Raw genomic sequence first — 19,311 nt, forward strand, 5'->3', positions numbered from 1 at the left:
AACAAAATTGAAGGGGCGCATAAGCTTCGCTTTAAGGGCATGTCGCGATAGCATATTCGGTTAATACCCATATATGCAGAAGCTCATTTTCTACATTCATAGATCCCTGGCAGTCCTCATGCCCCTCCTGGAGTAGTGGTGCCGCGGTTAATCAATGCGCCATTGCCCTGCGATGGCAGACCGGTGCTCCCAGCGGTGTACCTTGAGCGGCAGCAGGCTGCTCTTCCCGAGCGGTTAATCATTAATTTAACTGCCACCTGCCACGGTGGTCAGTTCGCTCACAATCCGGTGGGTGCAGGTAGTGATGACGCAGCTAGATCACGTGACCTGGGTGGCCCATCTGCCTCCTAGGCTGCCCTCTCCTGCTAGAGCCATGCCCGTGATTTTCGCTCACAACGCCGACGCTATCCCGTTAACAAAATGCTGCCCATGGTCTGCATTCATGTTGGGGAGAATATGGAAGAGAACCTGCTGCAGGTTACGCATGGTTGAAGCTAGTTTCTTAGGTCAGGAATAACGAAACTGGAAAGGCTGCCACGCCAACAGTTCTCATACAAAACAAAGGCAAAATTTGAGATTGCCTTAAAAACTGTGTTCGCAGAGCGATAGTTTAACATGCGGGATAAGGAACACAGTAAACTGTTCAAGTTGAGAGAAAGAAAGACGGCTTCAATCCCTGGAGGTATTTTAGGGAACGTATGCACTTCTCATTTTTTTTTATACTAGTGTTTAGCTAAAAATACTGACTCGGAAATAGAAAAATAGCTGGCGACTTCGGGCGGGGCGCGGTCAGTGCCTGCTCTTCGCGCAATCAAAACCAATCACAAATGATACCAATGCAACTGTCTTTTTCAATACAGGAAAGACTAGGCAAGTTTAGCCTAAAACTAAGACAATTTCAGCTTTAGGTTACATTATTGATCATCGCGTATAACAAAAAGTATTAATTAAAATTCAACAGTAAGAGCGCCGCAGTAGATCGCGATCAAATCTGCTATATGTCTCTGCCCGCTTCTGAATATGAACAAAGAAAAAAAAGATCAGAAGCAGTTCTCTTTTGTCACGTCACTGAAATTCTTTTCAAACGCTCTCTTTTGAATATCTATATCGAATTTAATTCAGTCAATGTTTTATTTGGCTCTGGGCGGATTTTGACTTTCGACATATCATTTGTTTAGAAAACTTTTCTAGAAAATAAGCAGGGAATTTCTGCGCTTGAATCAATATTTTTCGCCAAACACGAGGCAATGAAAATGCGAAGATCACACTTCCCGGCGTATTAATGGCGGCTGAACGATCGCAACGCCGGTTTTCCTTACTGTCACCGCAAGAAACTTCAATGCCGTACGCTGACAGCATCCTTTAAGACAGGCTAATCCGTTAAATATGTAGTTTAGATGAGACCTAGATAACTTAATGTAGGCAGACAAGCACAAAAGGAAGACCTACAGCACATCTCTGAAGCGCGGCTTTCATCAGCCTTTCTTTATTTCGAAAAAAAAAAAAACATTTCACCCGTTCACCATCGAATACTTATTTTCTCATTCGTTTTACACATCGGAGCACGCCAGGGGCCGTCGCATCGGGAGGGAATGCAAGATGGCAATTTCAACCACAAGGTAATCAATACTGACAGCAGTCATCGATAAGCGGAAGCAGCAATGCAGTAAAGCAAGGTCAAAACTATTCACGGTTTATGAAAATTTGTCTGAGGGCACAAACGGTCAGCAGAAGTGTTGTCGCAATCGTTCGAGGTTAGCTGTTCAAGAACTAGTTGCTCATAAATGTACTAGTGCTAGCGGAAAGAGAACTCTCTAAATTATAACTGTTTACTGCTGACTACACGACAGCCGGAGATTAATACTGATTTGAGGTAGTATAAAGAGAGGTGATGAGATGCATAGAGATTTCAAACAGTCAGTATAGCGTCGCTAAGATAGCTGAGGCCTAAAAGAGCTAGCCTGGAAAACGATGAAAAAATAACTGTGGCATGAAACAACTAGATATCTTATTACCTTACTGAAAGCTCTTAATGTGACACTTAATCTCACGTGGGTTGCGTAAAATGCAGCCGAGCTCAGGGATCGGTTGGATCAGCGTCTTCATGTTAAGAACTGAGTACGCTCAAAACAGGCAAGTCTGGTTAATGAATTTGCTTGTAAGATTAATGTAAAACAGGGCTTTGCGGAGAAAGCAGAAGGGTGTGATTATGGACTTCTGGAGCGGAGAAGACTTCGCTCTGCCTGTAGAAGAATCAATGTTGCATATGGTGGACTAGCTGCTCCTCTGCCTCACTCCTATGACGAGATCCTTGGGATGCAGGAGGCCAAATCCTGGCATGTATTCGAGAGGCACCTGCGGAAAGAGTGTACGAGTTCATTAAAGCAACTGAATTTGCAGTTATGCAATCGACTATAAGCAGATGCTTAAGTCAAAACGTATAGTATCTCAGCATGCAAACGTTATTGAAATTGTCATTCATTCACTCATTCTTCTTTGAAAAAAAAAACCGTGCAGGACATTGAATAAGGGGGTGTGGGGAAGAAAGAAGATAGTTGGTGAACTATCATACGCACCAAAAGTAAATTACGACCATAACAAACAAGTGCAACATACAAGACTAAGGAAAGAATAAAAATTTATCAAGCTGAAAAAGAGCAACATATGTAGCACTACAGACTAAACAATCAGCAATGTAGCAATACAGAATTGTCGGGGATAACACTATTGGATATGCACAGAACGAACGGAAGATAAAGTTCGCTTTTAGGATTTCAGCTGGCAATTAGCAGTTGCCTGATTTTATAAGGGTTAACCTCAAACGCAAAGTGTTATGGTTAATTTCATTCTTTTCGGTACAGGGAAAGAAAGGTCTCTTAGAGACAGCAACGCCACGCAAGCGCTGTATGCTCATGGATTTAAACAATAGGCTGCATGGTGGTTGTAGAAGGCAAAAAATTCCAGACAAATGCTTTTAGTTTGCTTGAATGCTACCACATGTCAAGTGGCGCTGAACACCGAAAATCACGGCACGAAATTCGAATTTTGGGTGCATCTCACTGATTTTCAATGACAGTCGGAAGCTGTTCCTGTGAGCGCCGGAAGCACTTGACGGGTCAGATTTTGCAGCGAGGAGATAGAGTAGGCTATGATAATCGCCAAGTTCTCGCAAAATCTCTCGGCCCTCTGAAGTTATCTAAAAATTACAAGTTTAAAATATCCCCATTGAGTTACACGGTGCTCAATACTAGCAGCCAACAGGCGGCGCTAATTTCTGAATATCCAAGAAAACTGTGCATGAAAGAAAGCTTAAAAAACTTTCACGTAGTGGAGGAAAGTTAAGCCATAATTTGTGCAAAATACAAAGAATTGAAGTGCCCATCTGTAAACTGCACAGGCATGGGTCGCAATCAGGGATACTTGTCTAGCAGTGCGCATCAGCACTGCGGTATCCGAGGTTTTCGCGAGCTCATCTTCAAATGTGACATTCGATTCTTAGAAAATGAGCAACCATTCGCTTCAGAAGCTCAGAAATCAGCTTCCAATCATTTCTGATGCATGAAGGACATTTGCATATAACTATGATTTATGAGCTGAAAAGTTCAACACACTGAAAAAATCTCTCTGAGGCCATACAGTATCATTACAAAGACAAAATTTCTACACTTGCCTAAGTAGATAAGTAGACACAGAAGCGTGGCTGAGTTTTAACAGAATCAAGCATCATTGTGCACGATGGATAAGTGTAAGAATGAACAGGGCTATTTCGCAGTTAATGGATCGGTTGTTTACTCAGTGATAATGTTCTAGACATCGCACCTTAGTTTTGGGGCTCCTCACAAATTCCACTTGGTGGACGGCATGAAGTAGGCAAGTCTTCACAAGCTGAAAAGCGAATCGCATTCCTATGCAGTTTCGGGGACCAGCGCCAAACGGAATGAATGTGTACGGACGGATGGACTTGACATTCTCTTCGTTGAACCTGCGTGTAGGTAAAAAAAAATATCAATTAAAACAAACAGTCAATCACCTTTCATCGCTACCATAGGAGCAAGAACACAATGGCGAGAATTTTCAGCATCATCGTGGAGCTAAAGGTAATTCGAGGTAAATCAAGGCATAATACCATTTCAGCAAGAAAAAATATTTCTTAGAAGGATGTTTTCGTCGGATTCACCTCGCGATATTCGCAGAAAATATTTTTGTACTCGTCGTATTACAGCTTTCCCCACTTGAACGGAACTTGTAGCCTTAAAAAAAAAAAGAAGTAAGAGTTTGTGACTCCCGTACAAAGTATTTGTACTTTGGCCAACATTTAAAAAATTAAGATCTTTGGACAGGCGCATAACGGGGTCTTTATAAAACACCACTGAAAGTACAACCTTACTGGGAGTTTGTGTGTCATTATTAGTGCCGAGCGAAGTTATTACCTTCATGGTTATAAAAAGGGAAGACGTTAAACTAAATTATCACCTTCAATTCAGTGCTAGTACATGGCATGCCCTCACCTGTGTCTTAATTCGGCGCTAGTCAGTGATAATAAACCATAAGACTGCATTTTTTTTCTCATTTTAAAAGAATGATCACTTCCATTAGGTAGTCTAATTTCACTTTATGGAAAACTGTTATTTACCTCACGGTCGGCGCAGCGTTCGACAAAAACAAAAGAAAATGTTTTTCTGACTTTCAGGCCTCACAACTTAATGCTAGCTGAGTTTTCTTGGACACCAACATGGCCCCAGCATTTTCACGAAATCATAAATTGGTTGCATCTTCAGCAGAAATTTCAGTGCCTGTTTTTGCCTTTCGGTGAATGAATTCGTATTTAAGCGCTCATTTTCAGCGCTCAAAGGTTGAGTATTTCTGAGAAAGCAAAGGATGCAGTAGCTCAGTGCACTGGCATATTTCGACCAATGGAAGAAAATTACACAGGTGTCTCTGCACAGGTGTTAAGATGTGACTACCAGTAGCAGTTAGATAATGGCGCTGTTATAAATGGCCTGCAACAAGATATTTGTAGCCGTGAGAGTGAGCATGTGGGGTCTTGTTTCCATTGTACAATGACACTTGCCTTTCAGGGTTGAAAACGTGCGGCTCTGGGAAGAACTCGGGGTCGTTGTGTATTGCTTGGATGGGTATCACGATGAGGCAGTCACGCGGAACTTTTATTCCCGTCTCGCCGATAACGTAATCCTGATGCGGTGCCCTTTCAATTCTGTCAGAAAGAGTGCAAGCTTCAGGATTCAGGCTTAACAAGGTGCATGTCGGGGGAAAAAATTATTCGTCACACCACAGAACGTAAGAAATTAGCTTTGTATTTTACCTTTGTGCTGGTGACATCATTCGCAGGGTTTCGTTCACGACGCAGTCTAAATAGGGAAGTTTCTGAACGTCGTCATAAGAAGGGGAGCCGCCCTGCAATCAGGAGAAGAAAAGGAGGAAATTGAAATGCACGAGGCTGCTTTCTCAGTTCTTTTCGACATATTTAATAGGCTTTATGTTAAGGATTGAAGCTAGTCGCTCCGTGTGCACATCGAAAACTTCTGTGGCAGTGTTGAAGCGTATTTACGACACATTAACACGAAGTACGGGACCGCTTAAAATGCAATGCTTCTCTTCAAATCCCCCCCCCCTTTTCCAAAAAAAGAAAAGAACAAGCCGTGAATCGCTATCCATCAATCAACCAAAAAACAAGGCTACAGAAGAAAGAACGAAAAAACTCGAGCTCGCTCCTGAATATGCGAAGGGTATTATACACTGAATATAGAGAGTTTGCGTTTGCTGCGCTCATTGCTTCAAAAAGCCCATCGTCGAGTGACCTTCAAGCCTGTAATGTTTTGGCACGCCATTTTCAATCGGTCTCTCGTTTCCTGTCGTTTCCGCAGTCTCTATTTCATCCCGGCGGAGTATTGATCAATTATTTCGCACTCAATAAAAGCTCCTGTTCTGCACATAGTCGCTTTTTCATAACGCGCACAAACACATATAGGTGCCCCAGCTAAATGCAACCAAGCTTTTAAAAGGCGCTGCATGTCGAAGCCCAGTGGAAACAGCTGAGATCTGTTGAGAGTCGCGTAGCCCAGTCTGCAGTATATTTTGTTCTCTAAACTTTATTAATGAAGACTAATTAGCTAACATTTTATTTACTGGCTTCAGGAACAAAATGTCAATGCAGAAGTAGTAGACCGTCTTGAAAAATGCCTCACTGAAATGTCCGCACCAAGCTACCGTTTACGTTTACGTTTTTTCTTGTGGAAAAATCAGCGCAAACGACACAAGAGACGTAGGAAAGAACATAAACGACAATGACAGGCGCTTCACCGTCTTTACCGGTGTTAAACCACAACTCTCACAAAAAAAAAATAGCAGAGTGTTTAGCATGGCAAGCGCGAAATTTCGTGCAGTACCATTAGCTGCAATGGGCACTTAAGGGCCTTACGTGCTAAGAGCATGTGGCCTAATGGCCTCTACCATACAGGCCTTCTACCTAAAAGTATTTACCCGGAAGGCATTTATTTACCTTAAAGGTCTATATCCTGCAGACATTTACCTTGAAGGCCTTCATCCAGGTGCACCCTTCATCTAGGCCTTCAGCGAGGTGAAGGCCTGCCATGCGTAGCACCTGGCAGGTTCCCATAACCCAGTGGGCAGGTGAGGCACCAGCCCCAAAGCAGGCTTCAAGGCCCGTAATCGGAAAATCCGCCTAGCATTGTTACCGCACTGAGAAATAGCTATGTGTACGGTAGTTATGATACAATTCATAACCTTTTCATATATCATCGATGATGGGATTTTCTAAATCTAGCTTCTCTAAAGCGATTACTTTGATTATTTGCGGGGATTGATAAAAAGTATTTACGGCAATCAGTATACGGCCTCCCTTTTTAACGTCTCCTGGCCCCTGCTGTAAAAATCATCGATAAACTTGCATGTTCCCATGTGTGGTGTATTTTACATGCCGAGACAAGAGGTTCACAAATAAGGCAAGCATTTCTCCTTTTGAAAACTTCATTGGTGCGTGAAGCTGATCGAAGTGAAGTGTGATTTGATTTCGAGCTAAAGGTGATTACGTAAGCACTATTCGACACAAGGTAATGTCGGCACACTGACCTGAGAGAGCTACAACCAACTCTTGCCTAAGGGGATTCAGCTGTGACGCAATAAGGACTCGTGAAGCCAACCTTTTAAGTTTGCTAATTATGGCTGCGTTTCTTACAACTGAACTAGCAAACTGGGAACAAAGAATAAAGACGGAGCCAGAGGAAACGACCGAGATATCAGGAAGAAGGGCATCTCACATGTTTACGGAAGCACTCGTCCACTTCGGCTCGCAGCTTTTGCTGGGCGTCCGGATTGACGGCAAGCAGATAGGAGGCAAACGAAGCAGTCGTGGAGGCCGTGTCCTGGCCCGCCAGGAAGAACAGGACGCATTGAGCCAGTGCCTCTTCTTCGCTCAGGTCTTCATGGGCGATGCACAAAGGTGGAATGAAGAGAGAGTAAGTTAAAGGATTTTAGTGAACTGCAAAAGTTTCCGTTAGAAGCGGCATGGGCCAAAATGCATCACCGTTCGTAAAATTCGCCCATTGGCAGGAGAGAAGTGATGTCACCAGATCAGGCGTTACGTCACTGGTCCGGATGTGACGTTACTTCTGGTAAAAACACCAGGAGCTGCTAATGATATGGTATTGCAAACACATTATGGGGTTAGGTGTCCTTTTCAATTTTTTGCTCTGTGGTCCTATGTGAGCACACGCAAACATTAATAAAAACAGAGTCATTCATTGTGAAAAATAAAACTAAGCGCAAGTCTCCGGAAAGTTGTTGTGTGCACCCGAATTTAAATGTGAACGAGGATAATTTCGGGGCTACCGTTGTAAATCTCTGCAAGCGCCGGACTAAGTGACTGCCTGCTTTTGATAAGCAAGAAACGCGTGTACACCACGTGTCGAAGAATACAAAACTGACATGATTGTCCCGTTGTTTCAGATCTAGACACATCACTGAAAGCAATGCTTCTGGCTATCCACATCTTGCCAAATGCTACCTTAAAAAAATAGCACCTCGTTTCTACGCGCACATAGCTGCCACGTCAGTGCTTCGTATGCAGAAATTTACAATAGTTGCATAATTAAGGATCTCACCACACACTGGACACTGCAAATGAACAAGCTTAGCTGCACTCACTTTTGATGTCTTTCGGCTTGATTGGCGCGCTTTCAGCTTCAGGGCTAAAAACTGATTGGTCCTCCTTTGGCGCTTCTTCTTTTGATGCTTCTTTGGCATTCATCATCATTTGCAGAAAGTCCTCGTGCCGCTGGAGGTTGGGAAACAGCATAAGCAATCAGCACAGACAACTGCAGAAACGCCGCTATCATGATAATTCCGGGACTGGCGCCATCATCACGTAAAAATCGTCATGATCTTCTACACATCTACATATCTTCTACACATCTACATCATGATCTTCTACACATCTACATATCTACATCTACACATCTACACATCTACAAAAGGCCTTAGCGCTACAACTCTGGACCCGCCATCTTACTGCTGCAGTCTTCTAACGACAGCAAGCAAATTAAATTACGAGATGTTACAAGTAGCTACGATCAAGCTTTCACAACAAGCATTCTGTTCTGCGACGTTCAGTAAGCGGTTGAGGAAAATATCATACTTACAGTATTGTTTTCAGTGCGTTTCTTTATGATATCCACTGTTGCATCTCGGTAGAAATTGAAAGCGTCTTCGTTGAAGACGGATTTGTGGAAGGTATCGCTTAGCTTCTGAATGAATGCTGCAAGAAAAAGCATACAATAACCGAATTCCTTTTTTTTTTTTACATGGATACTGATCGATGAATTCGGATGCTGCGGCAATTAAGGTTTGCATTTTCCGGTTATGAAATAGTTCTATCCAAAGTGAAATTAGACTTCTGAATTCCTCAAAGTAAATCGTTGTGCACTAGGATTAAAGAAGATCAAATGAGTAGAATATGGCATCCCGTAATATTTCGTTGCCTTCTTGTATATGATGTTCGCCGTCTTCACAACGTTTGCATTCGCATTTCAAAAAAAAAAATTGGCAGACGCTCAGATGGTGTGATGCAATGAACTGCATATGCAAAATGTACTTTGAGGATGCTACTTTTCCATTTGATGCTTTTTTCTTCTGCCGGATTCTATTTTCTGAAAGTTTCACCATTCTGAAAGTTTCACCATTTAATTTAGCTTTACTTCGGCTCGCTTGGTGGCTCGCTTATGATTTTATTATTTTCTAAATTTGCTGCATCATACACATCTCACTTTACTTGGCGCGCATGCTTGATCAGCGGGTGAAGCGCACGGCTGACGCGATCGCTGACGCGCGCTCGCTTTCGGCGCCATTTTCCCTCTCTCTTTGCGCCCGCCTCTCATCATCCCCTAGGCAGATTTTCTCTCTCGTCTGAGGCGATTCTCATGCCTGGCTTGCTCGCGATAGGAGTGCCCGGGTTTGAACCCGGCCTCCGCGGCCACGTTTAAATGGAGGCGAAACGCAAACAAAAAGTATTGATTATTAGGATATGAAAGGTGCAGTAGCTGTCTCACTTCTGACCCATCAACCGTGCCATGAGGGAATGGAGGAATGTGAGAGTGAAAGAGGAAAGCGAGAGAACTGCCGTAGTGTAGAGCTCCGGAATAATTTCGACCAAGTGGGGATCTTTAGCGCGCACTGACATCACACAACACACGCTCGCCTTTTGCGTTTCGCCTCCATCGAAACGTGGCTGCTGCGGTCGGGTTCTAACACGGGTACTCCGGCTCAGTAGCCGTGCGCCCCAGCGAAACGCAAAAGTCGAGCGTGTGTTGTGTGATGTCAGTGCGCGCTAAGGAACCCCAGGGGGTCGAAATTATTCTGGAGCCCTAAACTACAGCACCTCTTTCCTTCTTTATTCTTTCACTCCCTCGTTCATCCCTTCCCTGACGGTGGTGGTAGTGGTGGTGGTGGTGAAAACATTTATTAAGAATGAACAGGAGGTATGTTTGGATCAGCCCGTAAGGGACCGATCCTTACAAACACTAGGTGGAGGTCCCTAGTATGAGACCCCAGTGGCGGTGGCCGCCGCCCGGGCGCGCCCGACTAAGGCTTGTTGGGCCTGTAAGTCGTGGCAGCCGAGCAGGGTCGCCTCCCAGTCCTCCCGGGTTGGGTTGGGGATGGGGTGAATAGCGGGGTTGGAGGAGCAGGCCGACACCATGTGATAGGTGTCAGAAGACACTGCACTACAGTGTGGGCAGCTGCCGCTAAAGGAGGGGTCAAAATTTTTTAGCGCGCCGGGCACAGCAATGTATTGGTGAGAAGGCGGAGAAGGAGCCGCTCGTCCGCATTCTTCAGGCCTTTACATGGGCTAGGCGCACTTGATGTGTCCATCGACAAGTGAGACTGTTACTGTGCCGTTCCTTTCCACAAAACTACTTTTCATTTTGTATTTTCGCTCGCGCTTGGTTTGGCTCATGCCGGAGACACACGTCAGCATTTTTGCCTACTGGCACGCATGCTATTTACACAGTAAAATCCAGCATCTGTATGTTTCTAGCCTCACAGGGATGAAGCCTACACACTCCAGAAGCACGTCCCCACCTCAAAACCGCCATTCAACTTTACATTGCAAACGCAACAGCCGCCACCAACCCGTCTACCTCCCCAATTGTTGTAGCAGATAGCTCATCGTCCCGTAAATTTTTCCTTCTATCCAATTTCACCGAAATGCAAAACAAAAGCTTATAAGACGTGCACATTGGTCAGGCGAAGTCTACTGAGCCTATGTCATTCCACATAGCTGCCACAGAACAAAATTAGAATAGTGGGAAATATTTAAAAAAATCCCCCAATCAGGCCAATCGGACAGCGTAAACTAAGAACAGGAGCTGTAGGGAGATTGGTTAGTTAGTTAGTTATATGGGGTTTTATGGCGCATAAGCAACTATGGCTATCATGCGCCAAAAACAAGGTTAAGTGATGTTATGTACAGTGTATAGAGGTTACATTATAATAGATTTAAAACATTAGCTTTCTTTAGAAACTTACAAACAAGTGAAAACTCGACAAGTGTTTGCTCGCCTAAAAGCAATGCGGGATGAAATGTAATGTGTTCATTGTAAAATACCGTAAAAATTTTTTTCCTAAGTTCTTCGAGATGCGAACAAGAAATTAAAATGTGATTTACTGTGAGCTCCTCACTACACATTTCACACACAGGTTTGTCTTTTTTTTTGTTAATAAGAAGTTATGGGTGATGTGTGTGGGACCTATGCGTAAACGACATAAAATTACTTCGATAAAACGCTCTTTATGGCGGCATGATTTCCATTCTTTTAAAATGGGCTTTATGGTATGCAGCTTGTTGTTTCCTTCATTTTCCCAAGCAGCTTGCCACTTGGCTCTTAGTTTGCTACTAACTTCATGTAATCCCTAGGAGGCAAATTCACATGTTTTATTTCCATGGTTCTGGTTTGTGCAGCACATATGTCGGCTCTCTCATTGTCCCTAATGCCAACGTGACTGGGAACCCAGCAGAATTTTACAACATGCTTTTGTGTTGTGACCTTTACTATATTGTGTATGATGCTTCCTATCAGTGCTGTAGGGAGATTGGTGTGGGGAGAAGAGGTGTAGGAAAAACAAAAGTTTTTTTTTTCCAATTTCTGAAGCTTTTTTTTTTCAGACTCTTATAGTATAGTTTCTGATACTTCATCGATGGGTTTACTGCGTAGGGGTCACGGAAGGGTGGTCTTCGTCGCAAAACACATTTCATCGCGAGGTAAAGGAAAGTCTGCCAAGCCGCTACATGCGCCTGTGTGCTACTCGCCATGGTGAGTGCCGAGTAGCACTCATGCCTTTCTCACCTTTGAGTACAACTGACGGTGTGACATGTGCAAAGAAGGCGTTCCTCGCGCTGCTGACAAAAGCCCCTTCCTCTGGAGACTTTGGAGACAACTTGGCTCCGAAGGAGCAGCTTGCGACGGCGTCCAAGGTAAAGAGGCCGTAGAATCTTCCATGAAAAGTAATAACAAAAACGCAGGTGAAACATTCGCAGCACGAAGACCAATAATTACGACCTGTGCTCCGGTTTTCATTCGTTTAAAGAACCTGACCTTTCAGTTTTCTTAATTCTGCATAGTTTATGGGGGCTTAACGTCCCAAAGCAACTCAGGCTACGAGGTATACCTTATATTCATCACTCTCTGTCGCAAAGCAGGTATGAAACGTAGTGGGTTGGCCTTTGACGGTATAGGGGCCCTTGGCGGTCACGATGCGCCGCCAGTTCTTTCTCCAAACTTTCAGGAAACACTAGTTTCCCAATCCTTTTCCAGTGGATTTGAAGTCGTTGCAAGGGTTCAAAAGAGATTGCGTGTTTCGTCGGTATGAAACTACAAACATACGAATCTGAGCAAACAGTGACTGCTGTCATTCGCTTGTGTTTCACTAAGAAAAGCCCCTGAACCCTACAAAGCGAAGTCCAGAATCTAGGCACGCAATCTGATGCGATTTCAAGGCGATCACTTCAGTCATAGCATACTTGGTTCATGGTGCCTCAAGTGCAGTTTATACGTTGTAAGAAGGCTGAACAAGATATATGACTGTCAGAAGCCGCCTGATTCCTCCATAGTTCTCCTTCATTTTTTATTGGAGAGTAAGGGACCGTGACATCAGGAAAGGTTTATTGGCCCTGTTAGACCGAAAAAAGAAACAGCGATTATCAATGTACTGATCGCGACTGTGTATACTACTCTGGCAACTCTGGCATTACCTAACAAGAGACTGCTCAGAATGTAACATTTACTTATGTAAAAATCGCTGCCGGACTCGAGCTCCGAGTAGCATATTTTATCAATGATTATAATTATTATAAAATCAGCCTTGCGCTTCAGATCGTTTCCAAAAATGAAAAAAGGTCTTTTTTACCCCTTCATGTCGACATCTTCTGTCATCATGGCTGCTTCTTTTAAGCGCTGCGTGGTCAGTGCGGCGCACCTGTCAATGATCGCTTGCATCTGTCAGGAGAACAGAACAGAGTGAGCGAATTTTTTGGCGAATTATTGGCCCTGATCGCCATATAGGTGAAGCAGACTCACAGGACGGCGTAAAACGCAGAGAGGTTTGCAACTTACCTTCCGCAATTTTCCCGTTGTAAACGCTGGCGACGTTGCAGTGCGTAGCTTCTTCCACTGGTCTGGTTCAGTGTTGATCATTAAGTTATCTAAGATAGGGTCATCGAACTTCGAATTCTGCAAGGAACGAAATCAAGAATGATAGCTCTATATTGCACGCACTGTCAATAGAAGCGCTAAACGAAAGCACACCCAAATTCCCTGGCTCGACACTCTTATCATTTGTAGAGGCTTCATGTTGTAAATTGTCATTAATTAAAAAGAGTTTTACGAACGGAAGAGACAGAGAAATCCGGAACACATTTTCAAAGGGGCGACATTGTTGCTGACTGCGAGTCTGATGCTGAGAATTGCGGAATGTCAGAGGAAAGGCTGATACGAACAACTTTTGTTTACATACAGCACGCACGTGAGTGTGTGCGTGTATGCGCTACTGTGTGCGTGTGCCCAAGTATTAAAACATTTCAAACGCCTCACACATGTGCGCGGGGCCTTCCTATATGTAGATATATCTCACACACCGCAAATCGTGAACCTATGCGTCGTCGTCTGCGTTGTGGCGGATATTTTAAGGACCTTCTAAACTTGCCAAACACATAAAACAACTTCTCGCCTAGCTCATACGCCACCACACAGGACAAGGTTACCTTCGCAAATTTCTAGTTCACCTGCCTACCTACAGGTTCTCCACAAAACTGCCCAATTTTTTAACCCAAAAGTTAGTGATTGGGTAGGTAGCGTTGAAATCAGTACTGCGGCAAACATGCCAGGCGTTTTTTTTTTTCTTGCGTGTTCATCCTCAAACGTTGCAGGCGGTTCACTGAGCAAGGCGCTTAAGTTATGTGCTGCATGTTGTCGGAGTCGTTAGCAGCGCATCCGAGACGCCTCACGAACGCAAAGACAAAGCCAATGAACTCATAACTGTTAGCTTTAGCCGCTTTAACCAAGGAAGAAAACGAAATATACATAGCGCAGCTTTCAGGTCTGCTACTCAATAAACAAGTTAGTCGAGGCTTTTAGCATAGCGGAGACTTGATAGCCTAGACGTATGCCTAATTGCCGAGCGGGTGCACAGATTCCCAAGCAAGTTCTTTACTTTGTGTTGCCATAATTTTTTTACTGCTGGGGTTTTCATTTTTGTCTTCTTTTCTTGTGCATCATGAACTTCTTCGTCCTCACACGATGCTTTGTACAAAACGAACAGAAAAAATCATAGTGACTAAGTAATTCAGTGGCATGGTGTAGTGAGCGTGAGTGATCTATACTGCGATGCAGACGACCAGAGTAAACGCACACTTACAAAATAATAATACATCGCCCCCTTATACATTACCGCAGAATTTCATGTAACTGTTCAGCTTATGCTTTAATATACGCCGACAAGCGAAAGCAGTTGTAAAGCGCGCGGTGAACCGGTACCTGTGTGATTAAGTTATTCGTGCCAGCACGCTTCTTCACAAGTTGTCTCAACTTCCACGTTTTCAAGCCGTTGTTGAGGTAAAGCACTTATCTTTTAAATGGCCACAGAGCAACCCTGAAAGGCCGAATCGCATAGAGAAAGAAGTTTCCTGCTCGAATTCTTGGCAAGGTGGCCGGACAGAAATAGCTTAGTTTCTTAGCTTCCTGGTGGAATTAAGAATAACCTTCCGCAGCAACTATACTAAACGGGGACTATACTTTCGAAAGCTTGTTAGGCCTATTATAGTGGTTCGCAATCAAGTGCATCAACCGTGCACTTCATCTCAAAATGCTTATCTCCTGCGCACTCCTGTTGCTAGAGGGCTCATGCGTTGCACCCTAGCGGCGGTGTTTGATAAAAAAAAACGTGAAACAGGACCAGCGTAGAAAAGAAAATACAAAGAGAAAACGCAGAAATATAAAAAAAATGAAAACGTGGACCATGAAATTGCTTAAAAAAAGTAGTCGCCCACCTTCCTTTGAGTCAGCGCGGCGTCTTTAACCATAATGAGTTTGAGGAGGTCCGGGTCACCGACGTAAAGTACCGGTTTTCCATCTTCGAAAGACCTGTTTGCAAATCAAGGAGTTGCGAAAGAAGAACAGCAGTCACTGTATTTCGCGCTTTCGACTGATATCGCTCATCTTATGAGACGGTATCGCAAAGCCTAATTACCCGAAAAGACGGCCATGCTTTTTGTACAGCTCTTCGTCTGCAATGTGCAACGGCTGAAAGAAAAGAACAGATTGTCGTTACATAAGGTGGTGAGAGCTGAAAATGCACAAAGTCCTCTTACCTTGAACAGTTGCTTCCACTGTGCGCCAAAGAAAAGGGAAAACTTCTCGTAAGGAATGTTCTGGTTCTTCCAATAGTTGCGGTATCGGGTTGCTCGGCTGCGAACGAGAAGCAAGTGAAGATTGGACTTCTAAAATAAAGGCTGCAGGCAGACTTTAGTCTCAGATAGCTTAGTTTTCAGACTGGATATTGACGCAGTGCTCCCTGGTATTGCTTATGCAAGATAAGCAAGACTTCAAATTAATGATACATAGGCAGCCGAACCAAGAACGCAATTCATATCAGTAAAATACACATAGTTCTCATTCTCTTCAAATACGATTTCCTAATACTCTCTTATTACGCTACTTGCGCGATTGAACGAACTCCTGATCGCAGGGATGAAAATCTATAGTTGCACGCAAGAGCTGCAACTAATGAGAGCCTCCAGCATGGTATCGATTATCTTTAAACCCACAAATCCTAACGCGCACTTCACTCTATCTGTGCGCGGCACCACATTCCGTATTTACCCTCTCTCTTGGGTGCTTTTACCCGCACACGAACCGGCAGGTGCAAGTAAATAGGAAATAAGAATTCGCATTATAGCGAGTTGTGAAAATACAGCTAGTGAACATCCTTGCGACGGTAACAAAAAGGCATAGCATAAGATGACGGCGACAGCGCTGGAATTCCTTTTTGATTCGGGCACTTCTAATGGCCATCGGGAGCTACTCCCTCATCTATTTAGAATGCAAGTGAAGCTTATGTTACCTGACTTAAGTAGGTTTCGGGAACCGAATAAATTTCTCTAATCGCACTAACAATTCCCGAACGGCAATCGAAACTGCAGCCGCCATTTCGATACCGATCACCTGCGAATATTCAATAAGAGCAGGATATAAAACATCAACACTTCGCTGCAGAAATATTGAATCGATTCAGAAAGCTGTGCAAAACTGTTCGACATGAGTCCTAAAAAACTACCTATAACCCATGTCATAATGAAATATATTCACATTATCTCACGAGTAACTTCAAGAAAAAAAATACGTCGCGATGCTGGCATAGTTTTGTTAAAAGGTTTTTAGTGAGGCTAGTTCTTCTTTTCTCTAACGAGTTTGTGCAAGTGCGTGCGTGCGTGCGTGCGTGCGTGCGTGCGTGCGTGCGTGCGTGCGTGCGTGCGTGCGTGCCGGCGTGCGTGCGTGCAGTGCATTCGAATCCGAACTTGCAGCAGAGCGACCCGTCCGTTTGCACTCAGTAAACTGCAAGGAAACTGGTGCTATAGAGCGCAAGAAAAGGAGTATGCCAGCAGCATGCCAACTTTTACCGTAAAGAACTCTCCCTTCGATTTATTCAGCTAAACGTCAACAAATTTCTTCATTACGCACATTCAAGAAAACTAGTTCTCGCCATAGGTGCATCTCGTGCACCTCGTGTTTCCCTATATTTGCAGTACAAATCAGCTGAAGGCTCACGCTCTAACCTTGGCTGGTAATTTTGGTAGAAAATGTTTTTTTTTTATTTTGCGATGCGCTTTGTAAAACTTTGTAATGCCCGGTGTGTCACGTTTGATGTAGCGTATATGCAAATTGAGTTTTAAGTTTATGGAATGTGCAAATACAGTTTTAAGTTTATGGAGGCAAAAGCATATCAAGTCCTCTCAGTCTTCCGCAAAGGGCGTTTTCTAACAGATTTGTGAAAGCAGTATCGATGTTTTGGCTGCTGGAGATGCGAAAAGAATTCAGAAAGCCCTCCTAATGCAGACGCTGACTCTACCGACACATGACCTAAAATATCAGCGGGCGTACCCCAACATGAGTAGGCGGTGGGCTGATTTTGAATTTTGCTGTTCAGTAACTGCCTTTGCCTGAGTACGCGTTCAGCGTTTTGTATTCCTTAAAATTGCAGAAATTAGTCTGAATATTATTCTATGCACGCAGTAATTATGGCTTCAGAGTTATTATACAGTATTTTGCATTTTTGTAATTCAGGGACCGATTACAAATAAATACCGGAATGTCTTTCATCCCCATTTTCATTAACTTGGGCATTAGAGCGTTCAGCGCGTTAATCTGTCAAGCTAAACCTAAACATTTGACCAATGTGTCAAGCTGGAGATTTCTAAATGGAGCGCTGAAGTGTCATATATCCCTGGACTACTCACCAGTACAGCAGAAAACCGATGGCGATGATCAGAAATACCCAGTCGTAGAAAACGAAGAAGCTCGGAAAAGACATGTCCACCGTCTGGCTGCGGCCCCTGCTTCAGCCCAAGTCTCGTAGCTGGAGCAGCTCCGGGTATTTTTCTTCCTATTGCAAGCTATCTGTGTTTATTTTTCTTGTCTCCAACTTATAGACGATTGGCTAGCGATAAGGGGACGAAATCATTGTGAACTCGTTGAAGTTCCCGCAAGACGCAGCACTGGGCTACCAGGTTGGTGCTTATCTGCTGCAAGCGTCAAGCGGCGCCATGCACCCGAACGAATGCGTATTTCTGCCCATTGGCTATCGCTCTTGCCCCACCTTCAGTTATCACATCTTTTTTTCCTCCTTATCACATCTGTCCAAACTGCCTCCAGAGCACGTCGGCGAGCTGATTGTTTTTGGAGTGTTTGTGGAAGCAGGGCCCTAGCAAGGATGAATCTAATGTAAGAGTTGTGCAAGTCAGGGTGCACGAAGGTTTTCAAAGGAGAAAGATAAGCCCACACAAAAGACTCAAACATATGGCAGTCGCGACGGCAATGTGCTCTAAACGCCCGTCACACAATAAGCTTAGACAGGCGCGTTTCTCGGCTCTTGTTACATAGTACAGGCCGTTCCGTTCTGCAGGAATAAAGCAGAAAATTTTCTTTTATTGCTTCATATACTCAATACCAGCTGCAGATCATGGGCCAGCGGAAGCGCCAAGTCAGCGGGAGAGCTGGCATATGCTCGTCAAAGAAGAGGAAGAGCCATAACATCCCACCGCAGTCAGAAGAATAGAAAATTCGTAGGGACACCTAATGACCTTATGTGTTGGCAGTGTGATAGCATTATAAGTTGTTGATGCATTTACCCGATGTGACGTCATCATACAGGAAGTGACGTCGCTTCCCTGCGGCCAATGGACGAACTTTATGACCGCCGACCGACAGTACTTTTTTTCCGATGACGCTTTTAACGCTATCGCCTTAAGTAATGAGATGGGGCCTGGCAAGTGACCGTCACCTAGACAATATGAGCTCCACGGAAGAAAATGTCAGCGTGCAGCCATCGACCGCCGCCGATACGCAGCGACTAGGACGATACTCCTTCAACAGAAGCGTGAGGCGCAGATACAGTCGTACAGAAGAGTGGCATACTGGCTATGCTTGAAACGTGCATGGATGAACCGATACTAATTAATGGTTTCGAATGTGTCACCTACAGTAAGAGACCGGGCCATCGGTGTGCGGGGGCCGCAATATACAAGGACAGTATATCGACTATTACACGAATGAAATGACAATTCTCACTGGCATCGAGATACGAACGAATAACATCAACTTCTTTATTCCCGAAGGCTTTAGAAACTTAGGAAAAAGCATTAAAAAGCAGTCTAGATAGAGGCTCCGAGCTTAGCACGTACTTCAAATCTGAGCTTGAACCGAAACCCTCAATCGAAAAGTAAGTTCCTGTAGAGTTCTTTCTCTGTGTGAGAACATTTCGGTTAAGTTACACTTTTTGTAATTGTCTGCGTGACTTAGCTCCTGCTACTTGCAGTTCGGATTTTTCAAATATATTTCTTCATCAGCTACATCATCGCCTCCCGCTTCATCACCGCCGAATCACTACGACTGGAGATGTCCGAGCCGCTCGGAAGAAAGGGAACAAGCCATCTTTAAAATTTACTGACATATAATTACTTATCAGTTAAAAATTGAGGCGCTTGTCACAATGCCACTGGCAATTAAA

The 19,311-nt window shown here is 44.0% G+C and overlaps 1 protein-coding gene across 1 annotated transcript; it reads right to left on the reverse strand.

The window, feature by feature from the left end:
* Positions 1-1,457: 1,457 nt before the first annotated feature.
* LOC149340851 (cytochrome P450 3A24-like) lies at positions 1,458-17,825 on the reverse strand. The gene is made up of 14 exons (XM_089549751.1): positions 17,543-17,825; positions 15,398-15,494; positions 15,277-15,329; positions 15,077-15,170; positions 13,146-13,262; positions 12,940-13,028; positions 11,880-12,025; positions 8,679-8,794; positions 8,185-8,314; positions 7,299-7,459; positions 5,324-5,415; positions 5,072-5,215; positions 3,820-3,982; positions 1,458-2,355 (listed from the first exon to the last, which is right to left on the reverse strand). Exons 1-14 carry the CDS (start codon positions 17,614-17,616, stop codon positions 2,275-2,277), a joined length of 1,557 nt encoding a protein of 518 aa, XP_089405877.1. The 5' UTR covers positions 17,617-17,825; the 3' UTR covers positions 1,458-2,274.
* Positions 17,826-19,311: the final 1,486 nt, after the last annotated feature.

Source organism: Amblyomma mixtum, chromosome 6 (assembly GCF_055824585.1).
Source record: "Amblyomma mixtum isolate Tamu chromosome 6, ASM5582458v1, whole genome shotgun sequence".
NCBI lineage: Eukaryota > Metazoa > Arthropoda > Arachnida > Ixodida > Ixodidae > Amblyomma > Amblyomma mixtum.

Coding starts and splice junctions, on each gene's coding strand:
- LOC149340851 (XM_089549751.1), bottom strand. CDS start 17,616: ATGTCTTTTCCGAGCTTCTTCGTTTTCTACGACTGGGTATTTCTGATC. Junction 13,263..15,076: donor CCGCGCTGACTCAAAGGAAG/GTGGGCGACTAC, acceptor CGTTCCTTGCAG/AATTCGAAGTTCGATGACCC. Junction 5,216..5,323: donor ATGATGTCACCAGCACAAAG/GTAAAATACAAA, acceptor TCTTTCTGACAG/AATTGAAAGGGCACCGCATC.